Here is a 13,590-nt window from a genome sequence, read left to right as displayed (position 1 = left end):
TTTTCTAGGCCGTTTCCCGCCAGTGGTGACTCCGCCCAACTCCTGACGTCAGATGCCGCGGCCTTGATAAGCCGGCCGCGGCCATCCAGTCTTTGCCTTGCAACGGGCTTACCTACCGGTTTCCTGTTGCGCTGTGCCCCGGAGTGACTCGCTTTTGCTTCGTCGCTCCGTTCCTGCTACAGTACCTGCTTGGTTCCTGCTTGCTTGCTACAGTATCGGTTGGTTCCTACTTGCCTGCTATAGTACCTGCTTGGTTCCAGCCTGCCTGCTACCGTACCTGCCTGGTTCCAGTACCTGAATCCTGTTACAGTTCCTGCCTGGTTCCAGTACCCGAATCCTGCTACAGTTCCTGCTGGTTCCAGTACCCGAGTCTTGCTACAGTTCCTGCCTGGTTCCAGAACCCGAGCCCAGTTACAGTATTGCTACTGGCCTAGTCTGGTTCCAGTTACCTGTCCTGATCCACAACCCGCCTAAGTCCCAGTGGCCAGGCCCCACGGGCTCCTCCCGGGGGGGCTTCGGCTTCCGAGGGTGAAGCCGCCTAAGTCCCAGCGGTTGGGCTCCTACGGGCTCCTCCTGGGGGAGTACCAGCTTCCAGGGTGAAGAGCATCTACGTCCTGCCTGAACATCTGCCTCCCGGCTTGCCACATACTAGAGACATTGACCACCTTTCCCAGTCTCCAGCAGGTCGGCCCAAGGGTCCACTAAACAGAGACTCCCATAACATTAATTGCAAAATTTTGGTTACAATTTTACGGGCGGATTTTAAAAACCTTGCTCGCGTAAATCGGCCCGGATTTACGCGAGCAGGGCCTTGCGTGCCGGCGCGCCTATTTTCCATAGGCTGCCGGCGCGCGCAGAGCCCCGGGACGCGCGTAGGTCCCGGGGTTTTTGGAAGGGGGCGTGTCGGGGGCGGGACCCGATGATGCTGCGTTTCGGGGGCGGGGCGTGGCATTTCGGGGGCGGGACCGGGGCGTGGCGCCGGCCCGGGGGCGTGGTCCAGGCCTCCGGACCAGCCCCCGGGTTGGAGGACGGTGCGCCAGCAGTCTGCTGGCGCGCATAGATTTACATCTGCTTCTCGCAGGCGTAAATCTACGGACAAAGGTAAGGAGGGGGGGTTTAGATAGGGCCGGGGGGGGTGGGTTAGGTAGAGGAAGGGAGGGGAAGGTGAGGGGAGGGTGAAAGAGAGTTCCCTCCGAGGCCGCTTCGATTTCGGAGCGGCCTCGGAGGGAACGGAGGCAGGCTGCGCGGCTCGTCATGCGCCGGCTGCCCAAAATCAGCAGCCTTGCGCGCGCCGATCCAGGATTTTAGAGGATACGGGCGGCTATGCGTGTATCTTATAAAATCCAGCGTACTTTTGTTTGCGCCTGCTGCGCAAGCAAAAGTACGCGATTGCGCTGTTTTTAAAAATCTACCCCTTAATGTCCACGTTTATTGAGGATATGGCTGGTATGTGCAATAATCTTTTACTTTTCTATCGTTTTTATACAACATCAGGCAGGTTTTGCAGATGATTCTCTGAAATTTTAACATAATTGAAAAGTAATAGTACTTAATTTTAAACCACAGAAAACCACGAGGCATATCTCTGGTCAGTGCAGTGTAATTTCACTCACATTAGAACCATGTCTGGCAGCTCTGGAATTCTTTATAAACGCCTGCATTTAGTCCTTCCTATGTAAGTGTCATTTGTACCAGCAGCAAGTAAACCCAACTCAGACGGAGGGTGCTTAAAGTTAAGGGAGGAAAGGAGCGGCTCTGATCGTGGAAGGTATGCGATGGAGAAGAGTGACTTTAAGGAGGAAGGAGATCTGAATGGAGGAGAGCAGGGTGCTTGATGGCAGAAGGAGGAGAATTGATGGGAGAGGGAGGAAGGTGGGGGGGGGGGCGGGCTTGATAAGAGGAGAATACTTGGAGGAGAGCTTCTTGGTGGGAAAGAATAGGGAGTTTGTGTTTATAATTTTGAATTTTTTTGGTCTTTGGTTGGTATGTGATTTTGATATATTGATTCTATTATGGTTTATTTGACTCTCACATGTTTCTAGTGTAAGAAGAATATTCGAACAGTATTATCCTGTTCTGTTTAATCTGTTGTGCAAAAAAAAATGCAAGTATTACTTTTGCATAATTTTGAGTTTTTCCGTGCAGAACTCCATGGGGTGTAGCCAGTTTGGATGTAGTGAATATACAGGAATCTCTCGTTCAATTGCCGAGCTGCCCGGTTTCTTACGCCTGTTTTTATAAAATTTGGCTTTATGAATCCTGGCAAATATCGTCATTCTCCATCCCTTAGCCCCCTAGTCACGGCAAAATGAGAAATCTATACTGCTTTACCTCCGAGCGCTTGGTTCTTCCTACTATGACCAAAAAATTATGTTATAACCCAAAAGAAAAGTGTTGTAAATACAGTACTGAGTATCATTTTTGCCATGAAGCTCATCGCCGTCTTTTCCCATTTTCACTGTGCAAACTGAACGAGCAGAAAGCCGACACTATTTTGACACTAATTCACAAGATAAATAAGTTATCCATTAGTTGACCACTTGCCTTGAGAAAGCCTAATCTACAAGTTATGCGGTCACGCTTGTCCCTTTAACACTCTCCAGCATCAGAATCTAGCTAGAAACGCGTGACTCCCAGCTCCGCCCCACAGAAGTTAGAGGGCGTGGTCACTGAGAGTGACCACGCCCTCTAACAATAGTTCCCATTGAAATTCGGCAAAACAAAACAAAAAAAAAATCTCACTGCTTCCTGCCCGGCCCTCCCACGCCATCCCATCCGGGTGTGAGTGCCCTATAGCCATCAATGACCACGCTCCTGTGGCATGGACAGGCCACCTGCCGGAGTTCTGCCCTCCGAGCTGGCATCTCCGTAGCTCCGCCCCCCCCATGCTGAAAGTCAAGGACGCTGCGTTTGCGTGCGGTTTCACGTCGCCCGCCCTCTCACGTCGAGGTCGAGCTCCCAGCAGCGAGAGAACCGAGGGCGGGGTGTGTGTGTGTCGTGACGTCGCCGGCGCGGCTCGTACAGGCTTGGGTCGCGCGAGCGCTGCCGAGCAACCGTCTGTTGGGTCAGCGGGTGTTCGACTTTTGTCGCCCGGCGTGACTGCCGGCCAGGGGTCCCCCCACCTCCTCCTCCGTCCCCGACCTCACAGCAATGAACCGAAGCGAGAGGAAAGGTAGCCTGCCGGCCAGGAAGGGGGCCCTGCAGGAGGAGCCCAATGGGGCTTTGCAAGCGGGAGAGCCTCGGAGTCGGCTGAAGCAGGTCCCGCGGGAGGACGGGCTCTGGAGAGCCACTGTTTCCGAGGTCTACGACGATGGCACCAATACTTATTTTTGGTAAGGCGGAGGGCGGCGGCGAGACGGAAGAGTAGAAGTAGGCTAAAGGCGAGAGAGAGAGGGAGGCTGGCTGGTTTTCGGGAGCTCCGTGCAGTATGTGCTGGGTGTAGGGGCTTCTCGGGCTACCCTGCATGTTGGTTAAAATGTACGTGTCTTGGTTTGGTTTTTAATCTCTTTTCTACTAACCCCCCCCCCCCCCCCCCCAATTCATTCGGATCAATAGGTTGGACTGGAAATTAGCATCTTTCTCAGTATAGGCTTTGAAGTTGGATACAACCTGCTGCATGCCAGGCATCTTACTTAAAGGTTTGTACCTGGCAGTCAAGGTATCCAATAAATGCACATGGCTTTAAACAATAGTGGTTTGCTTTGGGTTTGTGTGTTTGTTAAACTTTTTATTGTTTTTGATCAGTGGCATATGAAGGGAGAGCTTGGTTTATTAAAGGTAGTAACTATTGTACTATGGGGAAAGTGTCACAATTTAAGTATATAACCTTCCGTGCCTCTTTTCTAATACACAACTGGTACAATAACAGCCACATTATCAGTTTCTGTTTTAGTCTGAAAGATAATCTCAAGTATTATTGAAGGAATTCTTGATGTCTAGGGAAGACAGTTATGTGAAGGAAAGTGGGATGAACGGTTGGGTGGGCAACTATCTTATATGAAAAGCAAAGTCAGTGGTATGGGTAGATCTTGCTTTTATTTTTATTTTTTTTTTTGTGGGCAAGAATGAACAGGTCACTTCTTAATGTGAAGGCATGTATTGGAATGTGACAACAAAAGATTCAGTAGCCCATAGCATTAAATATAATTAATTCATAGAAATACATTGTGATTAGAAACTTGTGTTTTGGTTCTAATATAAAACAGTAATATCACAGTGTAAATATTTGCTATATAAGAAGCAAAACAACAGGAACCTGTCAAATTGTGATGCAACATCACATGTTGGTTTATGGCTAATTTAACAAATAGCTGTGCCTTTAAAGGAACACATTTTAAAATGATACTTTATTGAATATAATGTGCTGCTGAATCTGTCAAGTTTACAGTTGTATGGCTGGGGTTCTGCACATCATATTGTTTACTTATCTCTGTAAAGTTCCACTTGTTCCAGAGTTTAAATATCTATTCAAATGTGTCAAAAGCAGCAATCTTGTGGTCCTCTTCATAATTTCTAGTCCATTTAGGCAAGTGCTGCTGTGTAGTGAAATGTAAGAAATATGCTGTTTAGAGAATGATAAAGTGGTTTATTTCCACTAAACTAAATGAACAGATATTAAGATGTATAGGTCTATAATTCGACTGCATCCGGAATATTGTGTGCAGTTTTGGTCACCCCATCTAAAAAAAAAAAAATATAACAGAACTAAAAAGGATACAGGGAGAGGCAGCAAAAATGATAAAAGGGATGGAATGGCTCCCTTGTGAAAAGTTAAATAGGTTAGGGCTCTTCAGCTTGGAGAAGAGGTGACAGAGGGTTATGATAGAGGTTTATAAAACCATGAGTACTATGGAACAGGTTTCTAAAATAGTTATTTAACCTTTTAAGTAGTACTAGAACTAAGGGATGTTCCATTAAACTAACAGGTAGCTGTTTTAAAACCGGAGAAAGTATTTCTTCACATTAGTGCACAATCGAGCTGTGGAATTTTGTTGCTTTAGGATGTGGTCAAAGCATCTAGCATAGCTGGGTTTAAAAGGGCTTAGATAATTTCCTAGAAGAAAAGTTCCTAAACAATTATTAGCCATGTAGATTCAGGGGGAAAGCTACTGCTTATCCCTGGGAGTGAGCAAAAAAGAATATTACCCTTTGAGGTCTGCTGGATGCTTCCTAGTGACCTGGACTGGACTCTGTCTGAGACAGGATGCTGGGCTCAGTGTACATTTGGTCTGACCCAGAATGGCACATTCTGTGTTTTGATGCTTTTCAAAGAGGTACTATGGCATCTTCTCCTTGGATGAAATTTGAGTAAAACACTAGCAACATTTGTTATATCATTGTAATACAAATGTGGCATTCTGCACAATATCCCTCTTCTATTTTAATCTAGAATTTCTCTAAAATGTGTGTTTATAATTGCTTCTCTACTTTTCAGGCATTGTGTTTTTTAATGCATGTTCTATCGCGTTTGTTTTTTCATAAAATATAACAGATGAATTGGTTAGAGAGAGGAGATGAAGGTTACAGCAGGATCATTCTAGATCTATACATACACTAAATTAAGTTTTAGTGTGTGTCCTCCACCACCCCCCCTTCCATATTCATTGCTTAGAGTCCTGTTTTCTGGTGCTGATCATGGGTAGGGTCTGCTGATGAAGTTAGAAAATTCTTTGGTACATTAAGATTCTGTGGCATATTTGCATAAAGATCTCATTTAATGTAGTATGCTTCGAAGCAGCTGATCAGCTGTGAACGGCAGAATAGAAATACAAAGTTAATATGTACAAGCCAGTTTTTAATTAAATCTTTATATTAAATATTTTTCCTTTTAAAGAGAAAGTTAACCTAAGCTATTTGTACATTTTGGAAATTGTTTGCTTTTACTTTTAATGTTTTTGTCCACACTTTGAATTTTATGAACGCAGCTTTTCTCATCTCTAGCTCCATTTTTTCTCTGCTTGCCTCATCTTATTTTTTTTTTCCTCTTGCTGTATCTCTTGCAAATATGGTTCTTCTTGCAGCAGTTCTATTCTTTCTTCCACTACACTTTTGTTTTTGTTTAGTCCTTTATAACTTTTTTTTTTTTTTGCCTCGATCTCCCTTTCCTTCAAGACCTCTCAACCTGCTGCCTCCCTTATGCCCTGGTACCAAGTAACTATTTAATGTGGGCTTGGCATTGCTAGCAGTGGGAGTGAGTCCCCTGCAATGGAGGGACATAAACCTAAGAAATGCCATAGTGGGTCACACTAAAGGTCCATCAAGCCCAGCATTCTATCTCAGACAGTGGCCAGTCCAGATCACAAATACTTGGCAGGATCCTAAAGAATAGATACACGCCTTCTTGCTCATACTCAGAAATAAGCAGTGGCTTTTTCAAGTCTACATCATGGTTTATGGATTTTCCTCCAGGAACTTGTCCAATCCCTTTTTAAACTCAGCTATGCTAACTGCTTTCACCACATTATCTGTCAGCAAATTCCACAGTCTTATGTGCTAGGGAAAAAAAAAAATACTTCTCAGATTTGTTTTAAATGTGCTACCTATAAGCTTCATAGTGTCTCCTAAGCTAGTACCATTTGAAAGGGTAAATAAGTTCCTGCTGGCATTCTTTATGACCTTTTGGTAAGTCTGTTTGCCCTCCATTGTCTCAGGTACAAATTTAGATTGCAAGTTAACTAGGGATACCTACAGTACCTGAATGTAATCCACTTTGAAGTTTCATGAAAGGTGGAATATAAATTAAAAAAAAATAAAATAAAATATTTGCCTGTTCCACCCCATTCATGATTTTATAGACCTTTATCATATCGCCTCTTTGCCATCTCTTCTTCTGTTTTTCACTTTATACACATAGGGGTAGATTTTAAAAGGGTCTCGCGCATAAGTTATGCGCGTAACCCATTAAACCCCCCCCTGCGCGCGCCGAGCCTATTTTGCATAGGCTCGGAGACGCGTTTAATTCCCGTGGCTTTGCTAGGGGGGCGGCGCGATGTTCCGGGGGGCGTGATTCCGGCCTGGGGGCGTGGCTGAGGCCTCCGAAATCGCTCCCGGGCCGGGGAATTGCACGGCGGTGGCCGACCGGCGCGTGCGAGTTACGCCTGCCCCAGGCAGGTGTAACTTTCGCAATAAAGGTAGGGGGGTGTAGATAGGTGGGGGGAGGCTAAAGGAAAGTTCCCTCCAAGGCCGCTCCAATTTCGGAGCGGCCTCGGAGGGAACGGGCAGCGCAGGGCTCCAGCAGTGGCTATACCTTATTAAAAGCAACCCTTTTTAAAACCCAGCTACACTAGCTGCCTTAACCATATCCTCTGGCAATGAATTTCAGAGCTATGGGGTAGATTTTAGAAAAGTACACCCGCGCGTACTTTTGTTCGCTCACCAGGCGTACGTTTGCACCTTGCGCATGCCGAGCCCTGCGCAAGGTGCAAAAGTACGCCTGATGAGCGAACAAAAGTAAGTGCGGGTGTACTTTTCTAAAATCTACCCCATAGCTCTGAAATTTATTGCCAGAGGATATGGTTAAGGCAGCTAGTGTAGCTGGGTTTTAAAAAGGGTTGCTTTTAATAAGGAATAGCCACTGCTTGTTACTGGCATTAGTAGCATGGGATTTATTTAAATTTTGGGTACTTGCCAGGTACTTTTCACTTGGTTTGGCCACTGTTGGAGACAGGATACTGGACTTGATGGACTTCTGGTCAGACCCAGTATGGCATACCTTATGTTCTTAGGTTAGGGCTTTTCAGCCTAAGAACATATTTAGCCTTTACTCATTGGGGCGCCATTTCATTCCCTTTATCATTTTGGTCACCGTTCTCTGTACTTTTTCTAGAACTGATTTATTTATGTTGATAGCAGTTTGTTTTATGCTTTGTGCATGTTGTATTATTTCTGTAGAATTTGTTTACTAAGGAGGTAGTACAGCTGAAACAAAGGCAAGAAGGAGGTAGTCCAGAACAAAGCCAAGAGCAGCTGCAAAAGAAGTGTACAAAATCGGTAGTTGGGAGGGAGAGAGCTGGCCAGGAGCAGTGGTAATCCATAGCAGCTGTAGACAGCTTTGTTTTGCCACAAGATTATGGTGCTCATGATGCAATAGTTGCATATAGGAAACAGGGGACTTTGGATAACAAGTTTGCTATGTTCATCAGAAATTAACTTTACTAAAAGAAATAATTTTCTCAAATATTACTATTTCAAGCTTTGCATTTGGTACAGTGTATTATTACAATTAATGGTGTTCAGTCCAGTTTCACATACTGAGAAAACTTAGTGGTTAGCAACCAGTATAAATCCTGCTTATGGGCACATTTCTTAATAAATAAATTAAGCAATAAAACCCAGTGGAGCAAGGATGCACTACCCAATAATGATTCTGATGAAGTTCCATTGCACAGTATATGTTGGGTCAAGGTCAGGATTAGGTAAAAGCCTAATCCTGAGGCTTGCATGATAATCATACATACAGTCGACTTGATTTTGCTTTGTTTATTATTGAAGTTTGTATGAATTGCAAAAGTCTCAGAATAAGATGTCACCACTATGGAAACATTTTGTATACCAGTCTCAAACTCAAATTTTGAAATTTGGAAAGCATGGATTTTATATTTTTAGATATTACTTCCCAAGTGTGAGAAAAATAGTTGATTTGTATGGTGCAAACTAATCACTATAATTATATTTTCTTTGCTCGGCTTGCTTTACCTCAGAACCAGCTAATCCAGAAGAGAATGAAATTTGAAAAAAAATAGTCCTTTTTTTTTTTTTTTTTAATAGTTCATTTGGGAAAATTTCTTAAAGCTTTACTCAGTGCAAAAATTACCCTGAATTTATCAGTGAAAAATTCCAGTATTTGCAATGAGGCGAATGCTGGCATAAAAACAGAGTAATATTTGTACTGCATTATAAATTTGATTAGACTAATTTTCCTAGTAGTTTCACTTGGGCATTGGCAATTGTATATAATAGTAATTTATTATTGTTATAACTTATTATTCTGGAATTTTGAGTGAGTTGAAATCTTTCCTTCCCTTCTGTCCTCCATTTTTTAGGAGGGTAACTTTCTTTTAATTTCTCTGGTCATTTCTGTCTGTATCTAAGGCATGCATAGCCTTTGAGGCTCTGTTTACACTTGGTCTCTTAAGAGTCCTTAAAACATTTTTATATCCACTCTGTTCAGCAGCTAAAATGGTTCTTGAAATCTGTTCAGAGGTCAGGCTCAAATATTTTTACAGAGAACTCCATTTTTAATTTCAACTAACAAAACCTGTTTCGTTTGCCTTAAACTGGTTTACAAGCAGATAGGCTGGATTCCTTTCGTGGCTGAAGCCCAAGGGGAGAGAGAAATACATTCAGACAGATGAGGGTAGAGGAAATAAAAAGAAAGCAAAGTAGGTGCTAGTATGGAAATACAGAACTGTTTCAGTTGAAACATTTTTAAGAGCCTGTTCTTCAGAAAGCTTATGCATTGTGTACAAGGCTTCAGTATTGTTTTGATCTTTTGACTTGATAGTGCCAAAGTTTAAAAATACTTAAAGAGTGAGGTCAAGTGTGAGATAGTTGTCACCTATAGCATCAGTGGGTGTTTCCAGTCGCTAATCCTGCCTTTTGAGACTTGAAGCTGCTCCCCATACAGACTCGAGTCCCATCTTGTGCATGAGCCTCAGCAGTCCCCAACATTGACTGTACTGATACAAGAGGAACTAGGTTTTCTTTATTTTTAAGAACCTTCAGTGACCCCTGCCCATAGACCTAGGGCTGATGATGAGTTCAAGCCTTCCTTAACACTGAGATCAATCAGGAAATTGCCATCATTAACAAAGCTGTTTACATTAAAACCTAATTTCCTGTACACTGATGCTGTGGCTATATCTTTTTTTTTGCAGGAGAGCTCACACCTTAACAGTGTTGTTTATTCTCACATGTGCACTTGGATATGTAACATTGCTTGAAGAAACTCCTCATGACACAGCTTATAACACAAAAAGGTAATATTTAAGCAATATGTTATGATATCAAAGGTATTACACAACAGGTTCTTATCTCAGTGCCTTGAATCAAGAGAGCAGTACTCCTAGTATTTATAGATGGACTACTATACTGTGAAATTGGTATGAAACAATTTTCATCATCCTGCAATAATTTGTTCCTCTTTGGGAACTCTGGTTTGGCAGGGCATTTTTGTTTTTTTAAGATAAACTATGGTTTTGCAATCAAATGGGAGGAGATAGTTATAAAATGTTTAGAGAGGGAGCATGATAGTAAGGAGGACTATTTTGCCATTTCTTCTTCTAAATATAATTGACTATTTACTTGTCATGCTTTTTGTAACTTAAAAATATTAATAAAAGTTTCTCAGCATCCAGTCAGATGAATCCAGAACAAGTGGGTTATGCATCTCTATCAGCAGATGGAGACGGAACAAACTCACATCACAGTATATATACCCCTGCAGTGACATCACCCTGCCAGTATTCTCCATCTTCCGCAGATGGTGGATGTGCATCTCCCTACTGGGGATTGCTTCATTTTGAAAAAGGAGAAATAAGTAAAATTCACCCCACTATCCTGCAGTGATACCAAATGGTCCCTCCCCCAGTTGATAGTGCCTGAGGTGACTTCCGAAGTCCCTCAGATAAGTGCCTTGGTCTGGTAGCTGGTTTTTCAGCTGGCATGGTCTTAGCCGATTAAGCAGCAGGTGTAGGAAGCCGAGCACAGCGGTGACTGCATATGCCCTTTCCCCCGGCAGCCAGAGAATGTTTCTGTACTCGGCCAGGTAAGGCTGAGCTCAGGTAAGTCTTTAAGTTTAAAAAAATTACAGAAACGGAGGAGGGTTTTTTTGTTTTTTAGTGTAGGGCTTCCTCCTTCCCCTGGTCTCTGTGCTTGGCATACCATTCCAACGTTTATCCCACTCCATGGAAGGTTGAGGGATGTGGGCAGCCTGGTGGGTTGAGCAGCCTCTGTAGGCTAGGCCCTGCTCTGAGTCTCTTTCGCTGCATGGTAGGCCACAATGGCGTTTCGCGTGCTTTCTTTAGGCTGCCCTCTACAGGATTGTCGGTTCGGGGTGTGTGCCTAGCTGGGCGTCCAGGTTGTGTATCCAGTTTTTGGACGCTTAGTCAGGCCTTGTAGTCTGTGCATCCAAGTTAAGCGGCATTTTTAGTGGCTGCATGCTTACCTGTGCACACAAGTTGTACATTTCTGTGCGCTTACGTTTTGTGGCACTTATCCTAGGGACGCCTAGGCATGAGACCCTTAAGTGTTGGATGTCTAATTTTTGGATGCCTAGGCTGGATGCCTAGAATTTTTGGACTTCTTAAACACCCCCCCCCCCCAGCTAGATGCATGCTTCTAGTTGCCGCACAATGCTCGTCGATCATAATGGCGCCTATACCTAAGAAACCTAAGCGCCTTTCTCTTTGCACTGCCTGTCATATTCGGGTGTCTCAGCCAGACGTGCCCACTAACTTGTGCCAGCGCCGTTTGGAGAACTATCTTCCTCCGATTTCACTAAGCCTGATTCTTCCCAGCCAGATGTACACCTGGGTAAAGATGTGTCAGGAGGGGTGCCTGAATTTGTAACTCCCCTAACTGGTTCTTCAGCAGGGGAAGATAGCTCAGTAAGTACGTCTCAAGGACCTTCTGGTACGGATACGTCTTCATTTCCTGAATATAATTTTTCCAGGGTTTGCAATCCTTTCTTCAGGCATAATTCTGAGCCTTGTCCAATGTTCCCAGAGTAGAATTGCAGGTAGGAACCTTGCCTGGACCTACTGTTAAGCGTCTGAGTACTCCTAGAGTGGCAGCAGGACTGCCTAATAGAGATCCGGATGGCACGGATGATGACTCTGATCTTGACTCCCTTGAGGGTGGTGAAATTCCTCCAGGGTTAGAACCATATAGAACTATGCTATGGTTCTTTCATAGAGATGAGCTGCCAGCTCTGATTTCCCAGACCTTGAAAATGCTCAGGATTCCTGGGCCAGATTCCGTGTCTGAGCCAAAGAGAAATCCCATTTTGATTTCCTTAAGTAAAGCCTCTTGTTTTTTCCCCGTGATAGAGGCCATTCAAGAATTGATTGATCTCAAGTGGGGTGCCCCAGAGGCTAATTTCAAAGGGGGTTGAATTTTTGAAGGCCTGTACCCTCTGGATCCAGTAGTAAGAAAGCGATTACATTTTCTGTCTGTAGATGCACTTGTGTGTGCAGTCTCCAAGCAGACCACTGTTCCCATGGAAGGAGTGGCAGCACTGAAGGATGGTTATGATAGAACGATTGAAAATATCCTTAAGCAAGCATTTGAAGCAGTGGTACTGACCTTGTAGATTGCTTCTTGTTATTCTTTGGTGGCTCGCTCTTGTTTGCATTTCTCCCAGGAGGTCAATGAGTCTAGGGTAAACTCCAGGGCAGTTATGGAACCAGCTGCTGCCTTCTTGGTGTATGTGGGCTGTGATATGGTATGCACTTCAGCCAGAGGGGTGGCTTTGATAGTAGCGGCCAGGCGTCAGTTATGGCTGAGAAATTGGTCAGCTAATGCGACCTCCAAGGCTAACCTCACCAAATTGCCCTTTAAAGGCGCTCTCTTATTTGAGAGTGAGTTGGAGAAACTGGCCAGTAAGTGGGGCAAATCATTGGTTCCTTGCTTGCCAGAAGATGAGAAGCAGATGCCACGCTTCTTTAACATGCTAGAGGATCCAAGCATTTTCAATCCTATAGAGAATCGACCTTTCAGAGGACTCGACCTTTTTGTAGGCTTTAGTTCTTTCATGCCTGACAACCCAGAAGGGATGCAGGGCTCAGGTGGTGAGACCTCCCTAGCCTCCCAGTGAAGCTTTGCTAACCCACCCCTGGCAACAGGAGATAGGGGGATGCCTCTCTCTCTTTTTATCAGAGGTGGGTTGACATCACATCTGATCAATGGGTCCTGGAGGTGATATGAGAAGGATATGCAATGGAGTTTTGCAGTGTTCTTTGGGATGTGTTCATGGAATCTCCCTGCAGAAGAAGCAGGCAGTGGAGGGTACATTGGCAAGGCTCCTCAGTCTGAGGACTGTGGTTCCAGCACCCACGTCTCAAGAAAATAGGGGCGATATTCCCTTTATTTTGTGGTGCCCATGAAGGAGGGCTCGTTTCATCCCATACTGGATCTCAAGTGTCAGCTGTCATCTGCAAGTGAAACATTTTCGCATGGAAACCTTGTGCTCGGTGATAATGGCCATGCAGTCGGGGGAATTTCTGACCTATCTGGATCTGTCCGAGGCATATCTTCACATTCCCACCTGACTAGAACATCAACACTTTCTGGGGTTTGCAGTTCTGGGATGCCACTTTCAGTTTCGGGCACTGCCCTTTGGTCTGGCCACTGTTCCCAGGACCTTTTCCAAGGTAATGGTAGTAGTTGCGGCAGAGTTGAGAAATGATGGGATTCTAGTACACCCATATTTGGCTGACTGGCTGATTTGAGCCAAGTTGCCGGAAAAGAGCTGCCTGGTGACTCGCAAGGTGATTGCCCTGTTGCAGCTTGGCTGGGTGGTGAACCTGGCCAAGAGCAGTCTTCAGCCTGCTTAGTTATTGGAATACCTCGGGGTCTGTTTGACATGAAGCC

General features: G+C 44.6%; 1 protein-coding gene across 1 annotated transcript in view; it reads left to right on the top strand.

Moving 5' to 3' along the window:
• Positions 1–2,923: 2,923 nt before the first annotated feature.
• PTDSS2 (phosphatidylserine synthase 2) overlaps positions 2,924–13,590 on the top strand; it is a 109,596-nt gene continuing 98,929 nt past the window's right edge. The window contains 2 exon segments of the mRNA XM_029582080.1: positions 2,924–3,332; positions 9,876–9,977. Of these exon segments, the coding sequence (XP_029437940.1) occupies positions 3,151–3,332; positions 9,876–9,977 (284 nt within the window). The 5' untranslated portion in view covers positions 2,924–3,150.

Source organism: Rhinatrema bivittatum, chromosome 17 (genome assembly GCF_901001135.1).
Source record: "Rhinatrema bivittatum chromosome 17, aRhiBiv1.1, whole genome shotgun sequence".
NCBI lineage: Eukaryota > Metazoa > Chordata > Amphibia > Gymnophiona > Rhinatrematidae > Rhinatrema > Rhinatrema bivittatum.
This window is presented reverse-complemented; position numbering and strand designations above follow the sequence as displayed.